This window comes from Ascidiella aspersa, chromosome 9 (genome assembly GCF_963924565.1).
Source record: "Ascidiella aspersa chromosome 9, kaAscAspe10.2, whole genome shotgun sequence".
NCBI classification, from domain to species: Eukaryota; Metazoa; Chordata; class Ascidiacea; order Phlebobranchia; family Ascidiidae; genus Ascidiella; species Ascidiella aspersa.
The window spans coordinates 24,330,885-24,352,869 of record NC_139455.1 but is presented as its reverse complement, the minus strand read 5'-3'; the positions used below and the strand labels follow the sequence as shown (position 1 = coordinate 24,352,869).

At 38.1% G+C, this 21,985-nt stretch overlaps 1 protein-coding gene across 1 annotated transcript in view; it reads right to left on the bottom strand.

The window, feature by feature from the left end:
- LOC146134558 (epidermal growth factor receptor-like) overlaps positions 1–21,366 on the bottom strand; it is an 87,713-nt gene extending 66,347 nt beyond the window's left edge. Inside the window, exons 1-2 of the mRNA XM_083397533.1 lie at positions 21,223–21,366; positions 4,930–5,108 (exon numbers count right to left, since the gene is read on the bottom strand). Of these exons, the coding sequence (XP_083253659.1) occupies positions 4,930–5,108; positions 21,223–21,280 (237 nt within the window). The 5' untranslated portion in view covers positions 21,281–21,366. The remainder of the gene's footprint in view (positions 1–4,929; positions 5,109–21,222) is intronic.
- Positions 21,367–21,985: the final 619 nt, after the last annotated feature.

The window sequence follows — 21,985 nt, the reverse complement described above, 5'->3', positions numbered from 1 at the left end:
ATCAATTTAATAGAATATTATGGGTCATGGCTTTAGTATTTTTATGGAATTAATATTCAAGTTTGTCAAATTAACTCGAATTGCTTTTAACTTGTCGCTTGTAAAAACAAAACCTGGGTTACACAAGGTCATCCTCGTGTGCAACAAAGAATGACTGACACCCGAGAACGCCACAGGATCATCGCGTATTGCGAAGCACGCAAGTCGACTTAATATTCTTAAACCTACGCGAAAAAAAGCGCTGAAAATAGACGAAAATCTTCCGCAAAATGCCATATCAAGTCTCGGAATGCTTCCCTTAATGTCTGCGTTGTATGAATTCCTGCGGCTGCAGCAGCTAAGCTGTTATCTCGCTCAAGTGTAAGATAACGCATAAGGAATATGCAAGAGAAAAAATAAAAACCTACTAGCTTTGGTTTGTTTAATATATATATATATATATTGTATAGTAAAACTTTAAGTGCTGGAGGCTTGTTTTTTCAGCAGTGAATTTTTTGTTATACTTCTTTTGGTTATAACTTTGAGGTAAATTAATTATACCTTTTTTTGGTTTGATCTAACAGTATTCGCGTTGCCTTATTATCAAACGAAATACACAGTGACCTTATCATAGCATAACGTTTTCGTTTTGCATTCGTACAAATGTTTGCGCTATCAACGTACTCATGAGTTACAAGTGGCATTCAATATACTATATATACGCAGCTAGCGAAACATTGTCCAGACATCCTTGTAGCTTGCGGATTGAGCTGCATTTCCTCATGTGACCACAAGTATTTGTGAAAGCTAATAGCTGAGCGCATGACTTTGTCGCCCACTGCATTACAACAGTGTTCCTCAACCCATGGGGCGCCTTTTTATTCCGTCGGCTCGCCGAGTGTAATAGAAGGTTTATAGAGATTGGTTCACAGCAAGATTTTTCCAAAATTTACGAAACACCCGGAAGCAAAACGAAGACATGTCTCATACTAATTAAACTCTAACTTATGATTGCTATTCGATAAAACATGCGCAGTTGCACACATATGTGTGTTAACTGTTAAGATTAACAGTGAGCTTGCTAAACCGCATGTTTATTTAAGTACTTTATGACCTATTTAATTGTGTGATCATTCTATGACTTGCGGTCAAAGGTCACTGAGCACATGGTGCCTTGACATTGTAGTTGTCCTTACGGCAGTTGGTGTTACTACCTTGTCGCGATAGGAGCTCATTTTGTTAGTTACTTGTAAGTGTTTGGCAATGATGGTTAACTTACTGATTCTGTTTCTGTTTTATTAACATTGTTTTGTATTGATTCTATTTGAATAAGGAATCCACTTGTTTAAGCCTTTTCGTGTTTTAATAAATTCCTGTACGTGTACACTGATAAAGACTTCAGTATCGGATCGGATCCATTAGTTTTCATTAACAACTGAGATCTAGCCCTTCTGAAGTTGCTTTTTGACCAACGATTACGGCTTACGTATCATTAGTACACCGAAAGCCATTGCAGACTCACCGAATCTGTTGATCTATGATGCAAGCAGGGCAGACTAGAAAAACAACTAGCCTGCAGTGAGGTTCGAACTCACGACCTCGGGTCAAGCCGGGACCGTTATGATTGCTATTGTCTTATTTGTGTTGTGTTCACTTATTAGACGTTCAGTAAGGAATTGAGTGGCCAATGCTTCGCTGTTACAATTACGCTTAGTATTTGGGTGGCCACATAAAAAGGTTCAAAAACACTGCATTGCCTTCGAAAACTAATACAACTTCGAAAACTAATACAAATTGCCAAAAAGCGCCCAGCTGTATCAGTCGAGCTGCAGCGGTAGCGACAAAAACGACCCTAATGTCGAAAGGTTGCATCTCTATTAAACAAGAGATTCCGCAGCGGAACGTAAGAAACCGCATCAGCACCAGCATTAACATTAGCGGCAAAGGGATGCCGCTATCTCGGCGTACAATTACAAGTAGCACAGAAACGTTTACCATGTGGGCGCATACCTTAGCTATATCGCTGTCGACGAGTATAAGTACGTTAATAAGGCGTAGGGAAACCTGTATTGCTAAACGTTTGTTTTTCTGTCTGAAGACAATAGAACGTAAATGAGGTAAACGACAACCTATACCGCACTGCTGTGGTAAATTGGAAAATTATTTGAGCAAAATGATAACCCTAGCTAACTAGTTATTTTTTCCCTATTTTAACCCCAAATTCAAGTCTGGTTCAATCTTTTTATGTTTTTGCAATTTTAGCCGCGTTTAATTAACTTAGTTTCTCCCAATTCACCCCAAAAATTGTTTTCTAACCTGCCTTACAGTAAATACATTGACGCTTTCGCGCATTAAAGCTGGGTGAATACGAAAGTGGCAGACTACTCAGTAGAATAACGCAAAAAGTGGCTTAAGTCCTAAATCCCAGCCGTTTGGTTTCGGTCTAGCGCGAGCGTTGATCCTTTAAACTCATGAAAATGTTTCCTTTAGTCAATAAAAAAGCTCTACCGCTGCCATTTTAGGGGGTGATTGTAATATATGAAAAAATGCAAAAAAGTCTACTTTGAATTCCTTAAGTATTACTTGATACACTATGCACGGATCTGTAATGTAGCTTGATAAAAATAATTGCAAAGCCAAAAAGGTCGAGTAGATCGACATCATCTTCATTAAGACGTTTCTGTACGAAATTGTATCATCTTCAGTTAATGTTTTATTTATCTGAAGATTAACTAACGATGATACAAGTTCATAGCGAAATGTCTTAAACAAGATGATGTTGATCTACTCGACGTTTTTGGCTTTGCAATTCATTATTAAGTTACTTATTTAAGTTTTTTTTTTTTTTAAAGTTATCCAATCTTCCCATACAAGTAGCATTTCAGAAAGTGTGATCAAAATGAAAATGATCAAAGTGCGATAATCCACCGAAAAAAACTTAGCGTTCGAACTGTACGTGAAGTGGGTTTTAGCCAACGTTGCGGCGATAGACAGAGCTTTATTGTTCACGCAGATTTCATTACAGGGAGCTCTTTTCATCGGCCTTGTCAACTGTTGCTCAATCTTCAAACCTGCATCGCGATTTTTCAGTCGCGCCGCGTCAAGAAATTACGATTTTACACCGAAAGTCGTTTATCTGCGAGCGATGCTTTACCGAGATTAGCGCTCGCGTCACGCGCCAAGAGAAACGGGAGAAAAACGAGAGCAGAGGAGCAAAAAACGAGAGCGAGCGAGGCTTAACATTTCGTGAGATGCCGCAGCAGCGCCTGCGGGTTTCTTGTGCAGAAGGATCAGTGTTCTACTTACAACTTGACATAGCTATGTCCTTATGAGCCGTTCGAATACAGGTTGGGATGCTCTGAAATCAGAAGCTGAAATTCTAACTAAGCGCGGATTAATTTTAATTCCGGCTACTTTTTGTGTCACTGTAAAGCCCATTTTTAAGTTTCCCACGAAACACGGTTCTTTTGTTGCACAAGACACAAGATCAAAACCTTTATTATCTATACTTTCTTTTGAAGTCTTGTTTTTTGAGGAAGCAATGTTTGATTTAAATTAACGTTTAACTTTGTTGAAAAATAAATCCAACACAGTTTGTCCGGAAACAATGGCCAATGTTTACGTCATAAGCGCACAATGCGGCTGATGCTTTTTTAAACAAAAATAATAACTGATAATAAAAAAGGAATAGGTGGGTGGTTTTAAACACCATGTGTGCAACAGGAGATTGTGCAACGTTTTTTTTTAGTTTAAATTTAAATCATGGCTACTTTTTCTCTTTTGGCCTAATGATAACCCAGTGAGAGTTGTTTTTCAGTTTTAAATCAAAAAAGTTTAAATCGATTAATCCAATTCCCATTTCGCACAGAGTACAACCCAACAAACGTGTATTACTATAATATACAGCTCCCGTAAACAATTGCATTTCGTTTGGTAAAACATTTTTTAATTTTACTTTAAAATAAATTTCCTAAATCGGGTAGTTTTTTCATATTGCAAAACAAACAAGAATTTTTAAATATGTTAAAAAATTTCATAATTTACATAGACAAAGCATAAACTACAAGTTAAAACGTCACTAACAATTATTTTCACGGCATTGTACAAGTTAGTGGACATAATGTCTTAAAATAGAGTATATCGATGGTCATCGTGATTAATTGGCTTGTTAAAAGATTACCTTTAACCCGGCGATTAATTAGGAAATAACATGTTACGAGGTTGCAACCGTCAACGCTTTGCTAATTATTAGCGTCGACATACTTGAATATGTAGGCCAGCGAATATTTTCAATGCCAATAATATCTTCTCGATTTTTCAAGTTACTGCCTGCATAAGTGTATTGCCATGGCAAGAAAATACAAGGTCGTGAGTTCAAACCCCAGCATGAGCTCGTTTTTCTTTATTGAACAGTAGCACGTTATAACTTAGTGGCCTACAGATAAACGAGAATCGTAGGATACTTTTCATATAGGTTAATAATGTAAAATTACCCATGTTTGGCTCAAATGACGACAGCACTATGCTTAAACAAGCAAAATATATTCTTGTCGAGAATCAAATACAATTTGTCTTTATACAGTGCCACCTGATTTCTCTATTTAGAATTAGGACAAATACGGCCATATACAAAGATAACCTACAGTTGTTAACCTAATATATTTTTCTGATACATTTACCTTTCAAAATAGAAATCACTGCGTTGGTTTCGCAAATCTACTTTGTTTATTTAATCAGACGCCATATAATTTCGGTGCGGATCACGAAACTTTTCGTCCAAAATGTCGGATCGCACATCACGGCTGAAATTTCTATATTAGCTTGGTGTCGGATCGGCAACGATACCACCGTAATATCGGACGTGCACCGATACTAACAATTGACATCGGGTATCAGCTCCAACAGGTATTATCAGACATCCGTATACTCTCTACCGCCTATATTAAATACCTGCAGGAAAGACACGTTAAGGTTGGGTCCGACCAGCCCAGTGATCTCGAGGTTTCCCTTCACCACAGTACAGTTGGCGTATCTCTTGAACATCTTCAGGTAATGGTCGACCCTATCCTCGCCCACTGACATCCCAGAAGTAGTTCCGAAGCAGACTCCAGCTTCGGCGTCGGATGCTGCTGCAAATAAAAACAAGCGTCAGAACTGTTTTTAGGGCGTTTTTTAGCCTTTCCGTTGCCTTAAAGATACAAATTGTTCTGTTTTCGGCCTACAGCTTATCAGCAGTTGTTTTTCAATAGGTGATAATTTTTTCAATAGCAGAAAAATGTTTATTTTTAGGTGGTAAGTTGACATTTTTTAAAGAGAGTTAAAACTACAAGGAATACAAAGCGATAATATTATTGTAATTTCATTGTTTTGGTCGACGCAAACTAAAAAAAAAATAGAAGTGTACGTTAAAAAGTTCAAGAATCCCATTAAAACCACACACTTGCAACAAAGAACTATAGACAAATGCCGATCGAGTCTCGTGGCATTTTCAGCAGACCAGCGATGGCTTTTGTCGGCGAGGTTTGGAAATCTAATTCGAGCAAGCAAACAAGCTGATCCCTTCCCGCCCAAAAGGTGCGGCTAATTTACTTCGCGATCAGCCGTAATTGTGGTCACGACTTGAATTTGAAGGCACGCTCTGTACGCTGGTGATTCTCAAACGGTGCGCAGCGGAACCACCAGTAGTGATTTGAAAGATTGTCAAGTATACCTCAAAACTTCTAGCAAATCAAGAAAAATCACCTATTTGTACCCCAATAAGCAAGCAAGTATGTGGGACTTAAATGTACATTCGGACATCCCAATTTAAATGTCTCAGAATCTCTCACTATATTAAACGCTGTGAATCACTCTTTGCTGCCTTCTCGTAGATTTTGATGTTGTAAATTCTTCCCAGTGTACACTATTGAGTAATTACGTGTTGTTCCCTAAAACCGTTTGTTACTTGTTGTCATTGGTGTCACGACAAAAGGGTTTTTAACTTTGACAGCCACCGCTGTACACTGTACATAACTGCGTGTAATAGAGAAAATTCTCTTAAAAATAGAAATGAGAAAGAGGTACAACACATCATTCCAGATTTTCGACAAATTAAGGAGATGTGTTTGCAGTTCTTCTGTTTCAATTTATGAACTACTTGTGTGTTTATATCATAGTACTAACCTAATTTGAGTTTCTTTATGTCTTTTTAAGCGTTTTTATTCGGAATGTGTATTTTTCTTTTCTGCTTACATTCGTAAATAAATATATCAACTGATGAGAAAAAATGAAAAAAAACTTTCGCGAAATGGATAAGTTTAATCGAAGCTATTATGTGACTAATTTAAAAAAGCTGAAAAAATTCCAGTTATCCGAGTGTGGACAAAGAGGCGTTTTATCAGTCTTGCACCAAATTACCTCACAGAGCTTTCCGTGGTGAGCCCTCAACCAATTTGTGGCGATCGAATGCGTTATGCGGACGAAATTAACTCTAATTCGCGCCAAGGAGTCAAACCGCTGTTTGCAGAAAATTGGATGACGCGTTTTTGTGCGGGTTGTTTTCCTGTGTGACTTGCAACTCTATATATGCACACAACAAAGTTTGGAGCCTAATGGTTGGAGGTGTTAGTTAGAAGTAGTAAATAGATAGTCGAAATGTTCAAAATGCTACCTACTTCTATATGGGCCTTGATTTTCTTAGTCTATAATATAGCAAATTATGCTAAGTTTGTGAATTAAGGAGGCATTTTTAGTGTGATAAAATACGTTTCGACCCTTGTAGTAAAATTTATTTGTTTTTATATATAACCATATAGTCATCACTATACGGTAACATTCAAAAACCCTGGATTAAGCAATAGGCATTTATTTTACTTGGCGGAGTTTTTACGAGACGTTTATCTGAACTAAATGTAAACAATGCAATAAACTAGGGAAAAACAAAAAAATTAAACCTTTGCGCGCCAAATGTTTTTTTTCTTACAGAGAGATATCCAAACGAACAAACCAAAAAACAAACAAACAAACAAAAAAACTAATATCTTCTTCAAATATTCGCGCATAAACCTCATAAAACCTGAACAGCAAAATATTTAAATCTTTCGGCTTTAAAATATTTTCTTCGTTGAAAAAAAAAAGTAAAAAAAAAGTCACTTGAAAAAAAAATTCACTTGAAAAACAAAACACAAAATGTCCAAATCTTCACCACGCATATAGAAACTGTTTTCCAGCAAAAAATGACCTCGGATATTGCAAGCGACCAATTGCGAGAGCAAAGGCGGCAATTAACGTCAATCTGGTAAAAGTCCGATGGCCTGAAAACGAACAAGGTGGGGGGGCACATCTGGCCTGGAATAAAATCAAGCACGCCGCGGTCCCGGGCTCTTCGGGCGCCGGTAGTCGTCATTATGGCCCGAAACGCTATATTTAGCGCGTCTGTCGGCCTTGTAATTTGCCAGATTGGCGCGGCTAATCCTTGTAAATCAGGGACTTGTTGTGTGTTTTTATAATGTCACAATGCTGTAATAAGAATATCAAAGCCCATACAGAAGTAGGTAACATTTTGTGAACGTTTGAATAAATCTAAATAATGGCTAGAGATTATAGTAAGACGTAATAAAAATATCCAAGCCCATAAATAAAGAGTTATTCGAAACGTTCCAAATGCGACCTACTTGTGTACGAGCTTTAATATTCTTACTACGTCTTACTACAACTTCCAACCATTAGGCTCTAAAGTTATATTCTGTGTTTTTAAATAAGATGCGTGAATGTACACATATGCAGCATAACACAAACACTTGCGTATAGTTAAACCAGCAGTGGTGATAAGTGACGTCCCATCCCGCATATTTTGCACAAAAAGTAACGCGATTTGATCCGATACAAAATGACGTCATTATAATTAGGGATGGCCGATACTTGACTTTTCATTCCGATAGCGATACCCGATATTTTGGACAAAAAGTATCGCGATTTCATCTGATACCAAACAACGTCGTTGCTTTGCTAAAACAAGCAATATACAGTAGATGAAATTGAAACGTCCCGGTGCCGGTCCGCGTCAACTTTCCTGCCGGTCCGCCAAATATATTACAATCTTAAATCTCAACTACAAAATGCAAGAAGCTGAAGGCTTGTCCATCAAATTTAGAACTTAGCCAGCTTCGTAATTTGCAACATTGTGACGTAACATAGAGTTTATGGTCTACTTTGGACTTTATCGTACGACACAATGCAAGTGTTGTGCCCAACTGTTTAAAAGTAGGCTACAACTCGTTTAAGTATTTTTTTAGGACCTGTTGTATGTGAAAAACTTTAATAGAACCACGTATAATACGGATGATATCAAAGAGACAGCAGCAAATTGCTCATTGAATGGAAGTTTCCATTTTTTGCTTTTAAGTTGCATACTTTTGTCATATTTGCATTTTGGGTTGATTTTGATTTTTGAAGGTCCACCGGTCCGCAAAATTTGTTTTGAAATTTTACCGGTCCGTAAGATAAAAAAGGTTGCTGAGAACCACTGTTCTAAGGCAAACGATTTTATCGAAAATCTTGGCTTTTGGTTTTCTTTAGTTTTAATCATTTCTTATGGCAAATCTGTCCAAAGTATTTTTTTATGCAATTTCACCCATATATTGCTTTCCACAACTGCATAGAGAACACCGTTCACGTATCTCTTAAAAAATTTATCACCTGTTCGTTTTTTATTGTTAGAAGTGCAGTCACTGTATCTCAAGAAAAATAAGTTAGATGTAGAAATCGTAGTTGATTTAAAGCTCTAGTTAAAAAACAACTAAAATTGACGTCAATGACAAAAGTACAGGTATTTGATGATGCACTTTAACAAAACAGTATTTTTTGTTATTTATACTTCCATTTACTGTTTGCTACAGGCTTTAAAGCGGGAGCTTGATAGCTGTTTTGTGTGAATAAACTTCAAGGTGCCAGTGACTTTTTTTGCGGATAATTCGCCTTGAATGTCATTATAAAGCCAAGCCTATTTCCCAACGCCGTAATCGCACCACGTTCGACATAAACAAGGATGTTTAGACGCACCGCTAAAGGAAATGACCGAATAAAAGTGCTTCTAAAACGACCAAACTTAAAAGCAGCAACAACAGCAGCAAAAGCATAAGCAGGAAAAGGGAAAGGCGCAGTAGATTCTTGGAACCGATAAGACGCGACAATTTGGGGATCGTGTTACATCGGTGGTCATTTAGACGCTGATCGTTAAGAACCAAAAGTAGTAGTGTGTGAGATTATATAAGGTAAAGCAGCCGGTATATGCGGAAGGCATTATGACATAGATACAAGTTTTTTTTATTTTCTTAAGTTAAATGTGAAGGCTTCTCTGGCCACACGATGCCTAATTTCATGTGATTGCTGCAAATTGCTATTTTTCCACAAGAAAAATGCAATTATTAAATCTTTTGAGGCACAATTGTGGGACTGTATCGTTTATTTTACACATTTGTAAATCTGTGATTTGACCATTTTAAGCCCCCTGACCACTGTTGTAATGACTTAAGACCATTACTTGACTTATGTGCACTTAAATCACTGTTTTAAAATGACAAAAAAGTAAATCCAAATAGTTTAATGAAAAGGGCAACATTTATTTAGATTAAATCTTATTCAAAAATATAAAAAAGGCAACTAATTTTACATTGTACACTAAGATTTTAAACAGGCCTTCATTAACCCCCGAAACTAGTTCATGTACCACAGTTTAAGAACCCCTGTTGTGAAGAGAGCGTAGCAGACCAACACGCCTTCTGTTGTATTCCATTAGCGGGCAAGGTTACTCCTTAGCGTTTCAACCTATCCCTTCTTAAACGAGAAAAGACGAGAAACGTGTAAATATTTGCGGCTCGAGCAAAAAGACCTACCAAAAATCGATGCGGTCGATAAGGTCTATAAAGCAGTCGCAATTAGCTGTGGCTGCTGCTGCCTCTAAGGCTGTTTCACCTCGGCCTGTTTTTTCTTGACGAGCAATTAGCGCCAAAGCGGATTTTCATTGACCAACAACAGGACGTTTGGGGGGAGGGGGGGGGGGGTGACCCTTGTATAGTTGTTGTTTTTGTGGGTTGTTTTTGTGCGAGGAAGGCTTCTAGGATGGGGGATTCACCTGAACGGCGATTGGCATGACGCAATTGTTGTTTTAAACTTGCTTTTTGAAACGCGAATTGCACAAGAAAAATATCTAAAATCGCGTCAACTTTCCTAATAAAAACACGTTATTTATAATTTCCTAATACGAACGCTAGAAAAATTTACCCTATGGCAGTAAAAAGAAAATCATAAAAAGCGTCATAAAACCCTGTTGGCTATTTGACCCCAAATTGTCCAAGCAACAAGTAAAATACCTAAAATCGTGGCATTATTTTTTGGAAAAATTTGATTTTTTTTTTATCTTCTTACAATAAACGCCAGATAAAATAACCCTAGCAGTAAAATAAAATAAACAGCGTCATTAACCCCTGATGGCTTTGTTTGGCCTACTGTAAAATGTAAAACAAAAACTACAAGTGGACACCAAACAGTAAAACTAGACTACGACACCATAATATATCAAAAAGAACCCAAATAAACATTTAAATAACAAGCCTTTTGCTAGCAATGTTGCCGTATTGCGATACAGACGTCAAATTAACACGTAACAATGGCCGTCCACCTGTCACGCGAAAGAACCACATGGCATTGGGGTCTACATGGAGCTACATGGAGCCGAATCCGGCAAAACGACGTCGTACAATAAACAATAAACATACACCGCCTCGCTATACTTCGGATGCAAGGTAATAAGGTATTTTCGCTCTCGCTTAAAGTATAGCCATGTTCTACAAGCCTATAGGCGCGAAATAGGAACAAAATATAGCAGCGAAGAACTGGCCGCGCGGGCCGAAAAAACGGGGCGGGCCTGCGATACACTGGGCCATAGTTTAAGGCCGGCCCAAAATTTGCGTTTGTGTGAAATAACGGGATCGATCGAAGTAACGAAGACCGAATTGTTATCTAAGTGCGAAACGTGACCGACTTGAGAAAGAAACGGTTTTCCGTGAAACAAAATCTACACGAAAATTGAATAATTCATATCAGGCGTATTTTTCTCGTTTTTTTTTTTTTGAAATGTCTAACTTATGACTTTCTTTAGTCTGAGGTGAATGTAGCCCTAGGAGTAATACAACATTGCTAATGGTCCCAGTATTGTTCTTTAGTTTAGCTTAAACAACAAGTTTTGTCAAAAATAGCGCATTTAAAAAATATTTATAGTGTTAAACGCATGTAGAAAACCAAAGAGTGAACGCCAAATCCCATGCCGAAGTATGTAGCATTTGGTGAAACATCACATGTGCTGAAAATGAATAAAGAAGTATTCAAAACGTTCACAAAATGCAACCTACTTCTGTATACGCTTTAACATTCATTTTACGGCAAACTACAACCTCCAACCATTATTCTTTGAAAGGTAACAAGTTTAGTTCCAAAAGCTAACGGATTAAAGAGGCATCTACAAAGTTACGTGCCACGGGGCTCTCAAACACTCCTCAAATTCCACCCTTCATTCTGTGTGCGTTTTTGCATGCTTGGTGCGCACGCATGGGCTGCTCTATGATGGCTTAACAATTTCACGCTTCGTTTAGACAAGAATCAAGCCTATAGTACAGAATCGTCAATTTTAAGCAAGAAGGGAGCTATACCTAAACATTAGGACTGAGGCTTGTAACTTGTTTTGCTGGAGCCCTTTGATAGAACTCATATTACAAGTGACCGCTTTTTGTCCTGCAGTTAATACACGAGAAAACAAGACAAAAAACTTTAAAACTAAAAATCCAAAACCTAAAAAAAATATTATATAAGATAAATGAATAAAAAGTACAATTCAATATTTTTTTCGCCTGTACTGTGAAATAAAAGTGCGCAGATGCCCGGGAAATTGCGCAAAAAATGCACTTAGCCGGAACACAGACATTCACATGTGTAAAGATAGTGTGTTGCAAAGGAGGAATGCGTAGATTTGTAAGCTGCAGTAACACACAGAATCAGCAACGTGTTTGACAACGTGTTAACTACTTCGCAACCCAGCGGCGACATTTACAAAGCTGGTTTTAGAGCATAATGGTTGGAAGTTGTAGTAAGATGTATTAAGAATTTCAAAGCCCAAACAAAAGTAGATAGCATTTTAAAAGTTTCGATAAGCGTTTCGATGGTACGTAATTTACAGGAACGTAAAGAGTTGCAAAGTTGTTCAATTTATAGTCAAAACGTTCAAAATGCTACCTACTTCTGTATGGGCTTTGAAAGCTAGTTTTGTTAAGAGTGGTCGACCGACTGGGAAACTCAAGAGGACGTAATTTACAAGAACGTAAAGAGTTGCAAAGTTGTTCAATTTGTATTCAAACCGTCCAAAATTTTACCTAACTTCTGTATGGGCTTTGAAAGCTAGTTTTGCTAAGAGTGGCGACCGACTGGGAAACTCAAAGGACGTAATTTACAGGAACGTAAAAAGTGGCAAAGTTGCCAGGTTGTTGACTTTGCACGCTTTCAGTCACGAAAGGCCTTTAATTGGATTATTCAATCGAGTTTACTTCACGCAACACGCCGTACATAACAAATTCAAATCCAGCGTATAAACGTCCAGGACAAAGGAAAAGCGGATATATAAGCACGATAACCAAATCAAGGCGTTTGTATGGTTTATACAAGTGTTTATCGACCTTTAGTTAGCGACGCAAGATCGTGTTGCCGGGTCGCCGACTACAGGAGTTCACATGGTTAGTTGTACTGAAAAATTGGTCCAGAGAAAGATTTCATTTAAGAATAATCATGGAGAAATACGGCGACGTTGCTAATATTAATTAAATTTAAATTTATTAATGCTACTAGTGCTATTTGTTGTTCACTTAGAAAAAACATTTAATGATTAGAATAGGGTCGCCAAAGCTTCTCTGTGATATTTACACTTATTATTCGGGTGGCCGCGAAAAAAGTTGGGAAACACTGGTGAATCAAATGTGCCCCATGATTAATTAAACTAAACTTACATTTGTAGGTTTTGCGCGTCTTCAAAGACTTTTTAATGGCTTTAGACAAGACACTTTATAAAGGCACATTTTTTAAAATTTAATACAAACAAGCTAAGTTTAAAGGTTCATAACCCACATGATTACACACTTAAAAAAATATAAGCTCGTTGAGGTAAACTTCTATGTGCAAAACTATTTAGATTGGTTAAAAAAAATAGAAAAATTGACATGTGGCACGCGTATCTTCTATCGGTGTCGCTTCAAAGCACGCGTATAGGCGACACGGAAATGTTTGCAACGCGTTGCGACAAAACGACGGCGGGTCTAGTCAATGTCGCAACACCTCTACTATATTTACACCTCGCGGTACACATAAGGGGGTCGCTAAAGGGGTAAGTCTCTGGGTCTGAGCCTTAATGTCGCCGAGGCGTCGCAGGTAAACAAGAACTGAAATAGCTGAAATAGGAGCCGCGCAATACGCTCCACAAGCTATTGTGTGTTACCTTGGTGTGTGCTGTGTGTCACGGACCACACACTGTACACTGTATAGGTAGGGCTTCGTGTATAAAGACCTCAGGCGCCTAGGAAAAGGTTTACCTTTTATGTATTGTCGCCGACTGGGCTTTGAAGGCCTATTGTTTCCACGCTTTGACGGAAATCAATTCCCCGGTCGGCTATTTTTGTGCCAGGGGTTGTGAGGGTGCATTGGAAATCAAAACGCGTCTGAATCTTCGAGAAGAATCGATATTCGGGATTTGAAAGAGACTGAATTTTCGTCAAATGCGCGATTTTTTTCAGGTTTGAGATTAACATTGAATCGATTATAACGGAAGCGATTACGGCTGTCGGTCTTTTGGTCTTTGAAGAAACAAACCCAGACTTTTTTGAACGATACTCGATACTTTATCGACATTACGCGGCCGGGTAAAGTGTTTGTGGGGGTACACAGTTATTTGGCTTTAAATGTACACAGGGTTCATAAAAGGGGTGGGTAGAGTGATGGAATGCTTGGAAAATAATTTCGTTTAACCGTATAAATAAGGTTATTCTACATTACCTGTAAAATCAAGCAATGTACATTGCCAAAACCATTTAAAGAGGTAAATAGTCTTAAAAAAAGAGGACCAAGGATGTTTTTTGCGTGCAAACTTCCAGTTAGGCCTATAATAAACTATCCTAACGCCTGTATAGCCGTTTTTCATGTTAAACCACCTATCTAAGTACATGCGAAGCTAACAGCAGGCGCCTTTCACGTAGAAAATACCACATTGCTTTATTTGACAACGATAACGTGTAGGGGAAACAGACTTTGTCTTGAAACGACAACCGTTGACATCCGCCCTCGTTTAAGGTACGATGAGCCTTAGACTGGTTTTGTGAAAAAATCAATTATTATCGCATATTGACTGAAATGTGTGCCTTTTCTGGCAAGGTCAAATATGCCAACATTGCGACATTTTTCTTGAAAAAAAAACGCGAAATTTCTAATCGATATACTTAAACCTCTTTTTTGGTGTTAATGATAGACTCGTGCTGTTCAATCTAAATTGACTGTAAATACATTGCGTTATATAAAACAAAAAACTGAGCGACAAATAAAGAAAGTCATGGTTTATGTTTAATATCTAATTAATAATTACAATTGTTTTTTTTTTTATAAAATTTGACCTAAAAAAATAATTAGATTGCCGGGGTTTATTTTAAAAATTACACTGGAAACAAATGATAAAAAAATTACATTTAATAATTTCATCAAAATGGCAAAAACGCGAGTTTTTCTTATCGGAAAGTTTTTAGAAGATGTAACCGTTTTTTTCTCGTTTAAGACACGTTGCAAAGCAACAAACAAAGATTGCGCCGCGGGCAGTCGCGATAAAAATTCCCGCGTCTTATTACGGCACAACAAACATCTCAGTCCCGCACATCAACTCAGTTCATACGAGCAAAGCCGTCCGTGGAGAAGCGGTATGTGTACGTCTGCGAATGCTTTTCGTTAAACGTGACTTGTCTTGTTTCTCCCAATAGCAAGAGATCTCCATAACCGGAGTTCGAACTTGGGACAGTGTTCGGAGAAATACGGAGTTAATTAGATATACACTCGAATGTGTGTTATATAGAACTGTGATGTAGACTTTCTGAAGTCGCCTTTCTAAAGTCGCTCTTTGACCAACGATATCGGCTTACGTATCAATGTTACACCTTAACCGATTTTGACGATCAATGATGCAAGCAAGACAGGCTAGAAAAACAACTAGCTTGCAATGGGGTTCGAACTCCAGGCCTCGGTCTTACTGGCACCGTCGCTTAACCAACTGAGCTACAAAGCCACAGATGGGAGCAAGTCGAGAAACATCCAATGCTTTCAACATTCTGTTAGTACAAGCAACTTCACATTGTGAAATACGGAGTTTGTGCATCTTGGTAAAAACTTCGATATTTTGGGGCATTGGGAAACGTAACGCGTTTTGGGGAAAAAGTACATCCTTTTTTAGTGTTTTTAATTCACGTCTGGGTGCCTCTACTTTATGGAAAGATTACAATATATTGAAATTTCGGGTCTCATGTGGACCTATTGTTTAGTTTTCTTATCCACGTTATTTGCAAAGTGCGACCAAAATTGTTTGTTTTATTATTTCGCGCAGATGCTGCTACCTTAAAAATATATTTATTCCAACTGACGGTCATTTTCATTTGCGATTGACATTAATAAGCAAGTGTTAACAAACCTAGTTTTGCATCATACATGACCTTCAATATTAGTTTAAAGTTTAGTTTGAAAGAGGCATCCCTAATACTAAAACCCAACGACTTGTACAGCAATAAAAGTAATTTAAATTTAATGAAATCTTAGAAACAAAATCACTAGATTTTTAGAGACATAAATCGAGAAGAAATCACATCGACTTGGCAAACGGCCTCCTAAACATTTTTCCTTTTAATTCTTTACATTGAGGATATATTCGGCGCTGCTTTATCGCCACAGCGAAGGTTCAATTTAGACGAGCGTTATTTAATTGCGATATCGACTGGTTCGGGTTAAAATAGTCCCGGGCATCGATCGAAATATTCGCAAGGGAGCACGAAAACACGACAGAATAGAAACGCTAGAAGCCAGTGTCAGTGTCGAACGCACGATAAGCGAAAGCATAGGTCAAATATATGGTACCGTAGATCCCCTTCAACGAGTCTGCAGTGGCTTTCGGTGTACTAATGATACGTAAGCCATAATCGTTGGTCAAAATTCAGTTTAGGAAGGGCTAGATCACATTTGTTGAACACATATGTATGTGTTGTAAATTAATATTAACAGCTCAACACAACATTAAATTGTTGTTAAATTCGCACTTCAGTAGCATAGGTAAAATTCTGTGAAGGTGGTATGTTGAGATGAACAAACAAGTATTCGAACCGTTCACAAAATGCGACAGACTTTTGTATGGGCTTTAATATCAATTGTAGATTATACGTCTAACTACAACCCCCAGATATTATGCACCAAATTTACCCTTGTTTTGCAAAATAACTATATTTTCCGTACTGCATTGAAAAAAGCAAAATGTAAATCGATTTTTTTGTGTTTAAAAAGACTGTTTTTATAAGTAATTATATTGCAACAAAAACAAATAAGTTAAGGTAAGTTACACATGCAGCCCGAATTGGTTGCTAATTTTAAAATTCAAGTGTTCAAAAAACAAAAGTTTTGTGCTGTTAAATCACATGAAACACTTTCCTAAAAAAAGTGATTTTTTTCACACAAAAACGGAAGCTCTAAAAATATGATGATTTTCATTTCGAGGTGACCGCTAATCGACACAGCGCGACACGCGACACGCGACAAATATAGCCCGTGCGTCACGGCAAGGCTTTTAAAGCGAGCTTAGCGGCAACGACGCTTGGCTTTTCAATCTCGCAAGAGCCGCCAGAAAAACGCCAAAGCCTTCTGCGACGTTCCCCGGCCTAAGAACAAAAAATAGCCGAAAAAATCGATGCCGACTTGCGGATGTGCACCTGAAATGCACTCGCTCTTGGATAATGATTTATCTTCCATCAAGCTAGGCTTGAAACACACACACACACAAAAAAAATGCCCAATTCGGCCGTTTGAAAAGCCCGTAAAAGTTTACGAGGAACCGACGGAGGAAGGCAGACCGGATTCAATAATTAACCAACTTTAATAATGTTGGTGTAAGACCACGGCCCACGTTAACCGTGCTTACACAACTCATATAAGAGACATGGATAAATGTAGAGCAAGGTTGGCCCACATTCTATCCCTACAAGCCTGTGTTTTTTAAGCCCCTGGTAACCTTGCTTATTTACGTTGCACCTTCTAATTATAGCCTACGTAGGACCAGGCCATAGTTACCGTATAGCCACGACGTAAAAGAGCAGCTGGTGGATTTCCGCAATTTTCTCGTAAAAGAAACGACGTCAAGTGTCGTTAAAATGGGTTTTACGGCTTTCGAGGGGAAAAAACAACCCTCTCTTCAGATGACGTTGAAAGCTACCTTAATATTTTTTATAAGATGGTGCTTAAGCAGACTTTTTCAATAAAACCATTTTTAAAATACCCTGTCGGAATAAGACGACGTTCAGCATACGAAATAGGACTGGTATCTATTGTAGTTATAAGGTCTATATCGGTTTAAAACCCAAACCCGTTCAAATAAGATTTGAACAGCCAAGATAAGTTTCAAACAACCTATACATAACTAAAACCCCGCCCCTAACTTCATTATTAACTCCCATAATAAATTCAACCCCATGCAAATTCTAACCCCAACCATTTTCCAGCCTTAATACCAAGCAAGGGAAAACAGTGCGGTACCAAAAAAGCGGCGCCCAAACGTCAATGCCGGAACAGCGGCGCCCAATCACCCTAAACGATCTCAATACTGGTTCAGATATGATTACAGGAATTTAGATGTTCTTCCGATTGTTTTGGACTTTTACGAAAGGTTCAAGTCTTTTTCCGATTTATACCTAAATCCGATTATTATTATTATAGGAATATATTCGTTTTTGTGTGGTCTTTGCTTCTAACTGTGTATTATTGCGACGATTATGCTTTTCTTAATTTGCGTTTTATTGCCGAAGTCCGTGTGCAGATGTACGTGTCGATTCAGTAGTTCTAATATTACAACAGAATGAAAACTTAAATCAAAAAATGTTGTACCGTGTGAATTATAGAGGATTTAGTTCGATTTCTTAAATCAGATTGCTCGTCTGCAGCACTATAGGATGGCGCCTTTGCATCGGATTAGGATCAGCAAAAAACAACCGTTTTTACTCGCCATGGCGTCTTCCTATTGCCTTGTATCGGTTCCGCGCGGAAGTTATTGGACGCCAAATGGGCGCCAGGACAAAAAATGGCCACTATGTAGCACTAGTGTTAATTGCGTGGGAAGGTTTGGCTGAAAAAGGTCAAACGATTAGGAAGGTGAATTTAAACCAACCCGCCCGCTACTAGCTACTATAGTTCATGACAAAACCATTTTCAAAATCGCTCTTTAAACCAGGGCTGCGGAGTCGGAGTTAGACTCGGGACTCGATGAGGGACATCATTAAAAATACCAGAGTCCCAAGTCCGACGTGCACATGGTTACTCCCAGTTTTAAAACTGATATGGCCGCAAACTCTAACTTGTAAAGGTGTAATAGCATATGGCGGAATAATTTCCATCGTGTAATTTTTTTATGACAGACCAATTAGTGGTTTGCTAAATGTCCACATGAATTTAATTAGGTACATGGGTGCAATTCAGGCTGTGAAGTCGGAGCCGGACTCGGAACTCGGTAAAATCGCACATTTGGCCGGAGTCGAACTCAAGAATTAGGAGTCGGATTCAGGATAATTTTAATCGACTTCACAGCCCTACTTAAAAGCTAAAACTTCTATTGGGAATTGGGACGGTGGGAAATCGTGGATTATGTGTGGCAGTTAGTAAAAAAATACACACACATGCACATACAGGTGTACAACACATCCATTGTGATGTTGTGCAGCATCTTTATCTGTTATTCTTATCGCATCAATAAAAACGGTCTGTTATTTTGAACATCTGAGCTCTGTTCGTTTGATTTCCCTTAAAATTTCTTTATACGCTGAAGTGACATGGCAGCCAATTGCAACGACTGACATCAACTGCGTCACGAACGAACTTCAAAAACTGAAGTCGAATCTTATCAACATCGCATTTCGCTTACGAGATTGTTGATAAATGGTCAATGTACTCCTGGAGGCTATAAAGCATACAAGGGCCAACTACGGGCCACTCCACAATATAATTCGAACATGGAGAATAAAGGTTGAAGGTTTATTTATTTTTAAAATCACAAAGATATTCGAAACGTTCAACATACTACCCACTTCTCTATGGGCTTTGATACTCTTACTGGGATTTTAAACATGGATGTGATTTTTCTAGCAGCTTAAGTAGAAGCGAGATAATAAGTTGTAGTTAATTTTGTGGCACTTTTTAAAAACATTGGAAAGAACTTAAACAAATGCGGTTTTTAGTATTTTCGGTCGGCTTGCTAAATTAAAAAACATAACCCGCGTCTCAAAAAGTTTGCCAACGTCTACTATAGTGGTTCTCAACCGGGGTGCCGCTTGATGCACAGTTAATGTGCTGTTTTAACCACGATTATTGTAACGTTACAGTTAAGCACTCAGCAAAAATGCGAGCAAGGGTACCTCCGAACTATTTATAATTTCTGTAGGGTGCCGCAAGCCAAAAAAGGTTGCAAAACACTGGTTCACTATAACGTTGTCAGAAAGACAAGTGGTAAAGGTTCGGGTATGTGTTAGATGTATAGAAGCTGAGGTATTTATCCATAACCAGAGCGCGATGGTATTCGGCGGCGTGTTGTTCGCATAGACAGGATTGACACCCAAGTCGAAAACATAAACAAGCGGCTTGCGTAAGGTGAAAGTCACATCGCAAACCTCCAAGCGCCGTAATTACCCTTATCGCTGCGTGGCCACTCGCCCAGTCAGTCAGTGCAAGCAATCTCTTACGCGGCGATAAAAGTCGTGTTTGTTTCTGGCTGGGAAGCAGGCAAAAGACTTTAGCTAAAACAAACGGCCTCCGTCTTCAGTAATAATGAAGCGGTATTTCTGCGCTGGCCGCGAAAGCGTATAAGGCCAAGCGATAACGACTGGCGGATCTAAGATGGCAGATTAGACGCGCAAGAAGGCACAAACACACTCAAGCTACAGCAGCAAAAGCGATTAGTTCCAGCAGGCTTGGATGGTCTTATAGCCTCTGGCTAATTGTTGGCGATCTTGCTATGCCCTGTCGGCCGCGAAGTTGAAAACTTGAAACGCTGAGACGGTGATATACAGACTCAAGTATAGGCACGTCACCTTCAATGCGACACGACGTCGCTATTTTACTGCACCCGTGGCTTGCAGACAACTAGACGGTTCTAGTTTTCTGATTCAATGAATTAGAGCAAAATGTGTGTAAATTGCTTTTGTGGTCTACTTCTAGATGTAATCTAATTCGAATTTTACCTAAAAAGTTAGTTTGTTCAATGGCATTTTTAGTAACTCAGTCAAAACAAAGAATTTGAATTCATACTCTTTGACCAGAACGACTTGTGTTTAATTTTAACAGTCTGAAAAGCATAAGCTACCCTAATGCGTGTAAAACCTTATGTTTCCTACTCACATTCTTATAAATTCCGATGTAAAATCAATTGATTGAACATACTTAAATCTAATTCTAGTCCAACATCTAGTTTGAATTTTGGCTTTCAAGAATTTATAAATTCTAATGTGACAAAACCAAAACGCTCCAATTTAAATTGTTATCAAATTGGAAAAAAACTAAAATCATTTAATTTCAATTCTTGACTAATTGTAAAAAGCTAAAATAAATCTAGTTGTCCATGTCTGGTGGCGGGACAAACGCAAAACAGGTCGTCTTACATTCCTTTGGAGTGACGTTATTGCTTTAACGCAAACCGTAGAATGTCGTTTTATTTTACTCTAGGGTAGGGTAGCCAATGCCACACTCAAAACAAAAACACAACAATTTTGAGAATCTTGAAATTAAATCGCCCGTGCACCATTGTGAGTAACCCTGCAAATATTTACTTTCTTTTCGGATTCAATGGCTACCGCAACTTGGCTGCCGCGCACGACAGACCTATTGTACGCTTGCGACATTCACAAGTGACGTGTAAATAGGGTACAGTTTCAATTTTTCAAGTTTTTTTTTACTTACCTTTGGCAGAGCAGCATAATCCAAAAACAAGAATTAGGAGTATCGCAAATTTCTTCATGCTTGAGAGTTTATTCCATGACAGAGAGCCTTACTCTGGCTAGAATTAGTTTTTTGTTGCAAGCTTGTTTTTACCTTAAATTACTAAATAGCTGCAGCAAGAAAAAAGGAACCGTTTTATGAATTGTGCGCTATCAAAAGACCCGTTTATTTAAAACTTTTGCAAACTTACCAGCAAATAGGTTACATAATTTCTAATCGAATTTTTTTTAAACAAATTTAGATTTGCAGTTATTCTCAAATATCTTTTTGATAACCAACGCGGTTTCAAACTAGTATAACATGCCTAAAGGTTCGTATACAATAAAATAGTTGTTGCTTAAAGCTAAAAACATACATTTCAGTGTTCTTAGCGACACATTATTCCATCTTCGACAAAAAATACTCCTGATAATAAAGAAAGCTCAATCCAGGATAAACAGTTATAGACTAAACCCTTCAGTTTTAGAACACAGGGCATCTTATCCACCGGTTTTCGTCCGCTTAAAATTAGCCCTCCCTGACATTTCGTGGTAGATATGTTCGACCGCAAAACTATTTAAAATTCATCAAAAAATTCCCACAATAGTACACCTTAGCAGGGTGTATTTTTAACATGTGTGGCGTAACCGTGGGTGAGACAGTTTACAAATCAGTAAACATGCATCAATTATTTACTAACATTATCTAACCTGGGTTATAATTAAAGTATTATTCGACCCAGTTT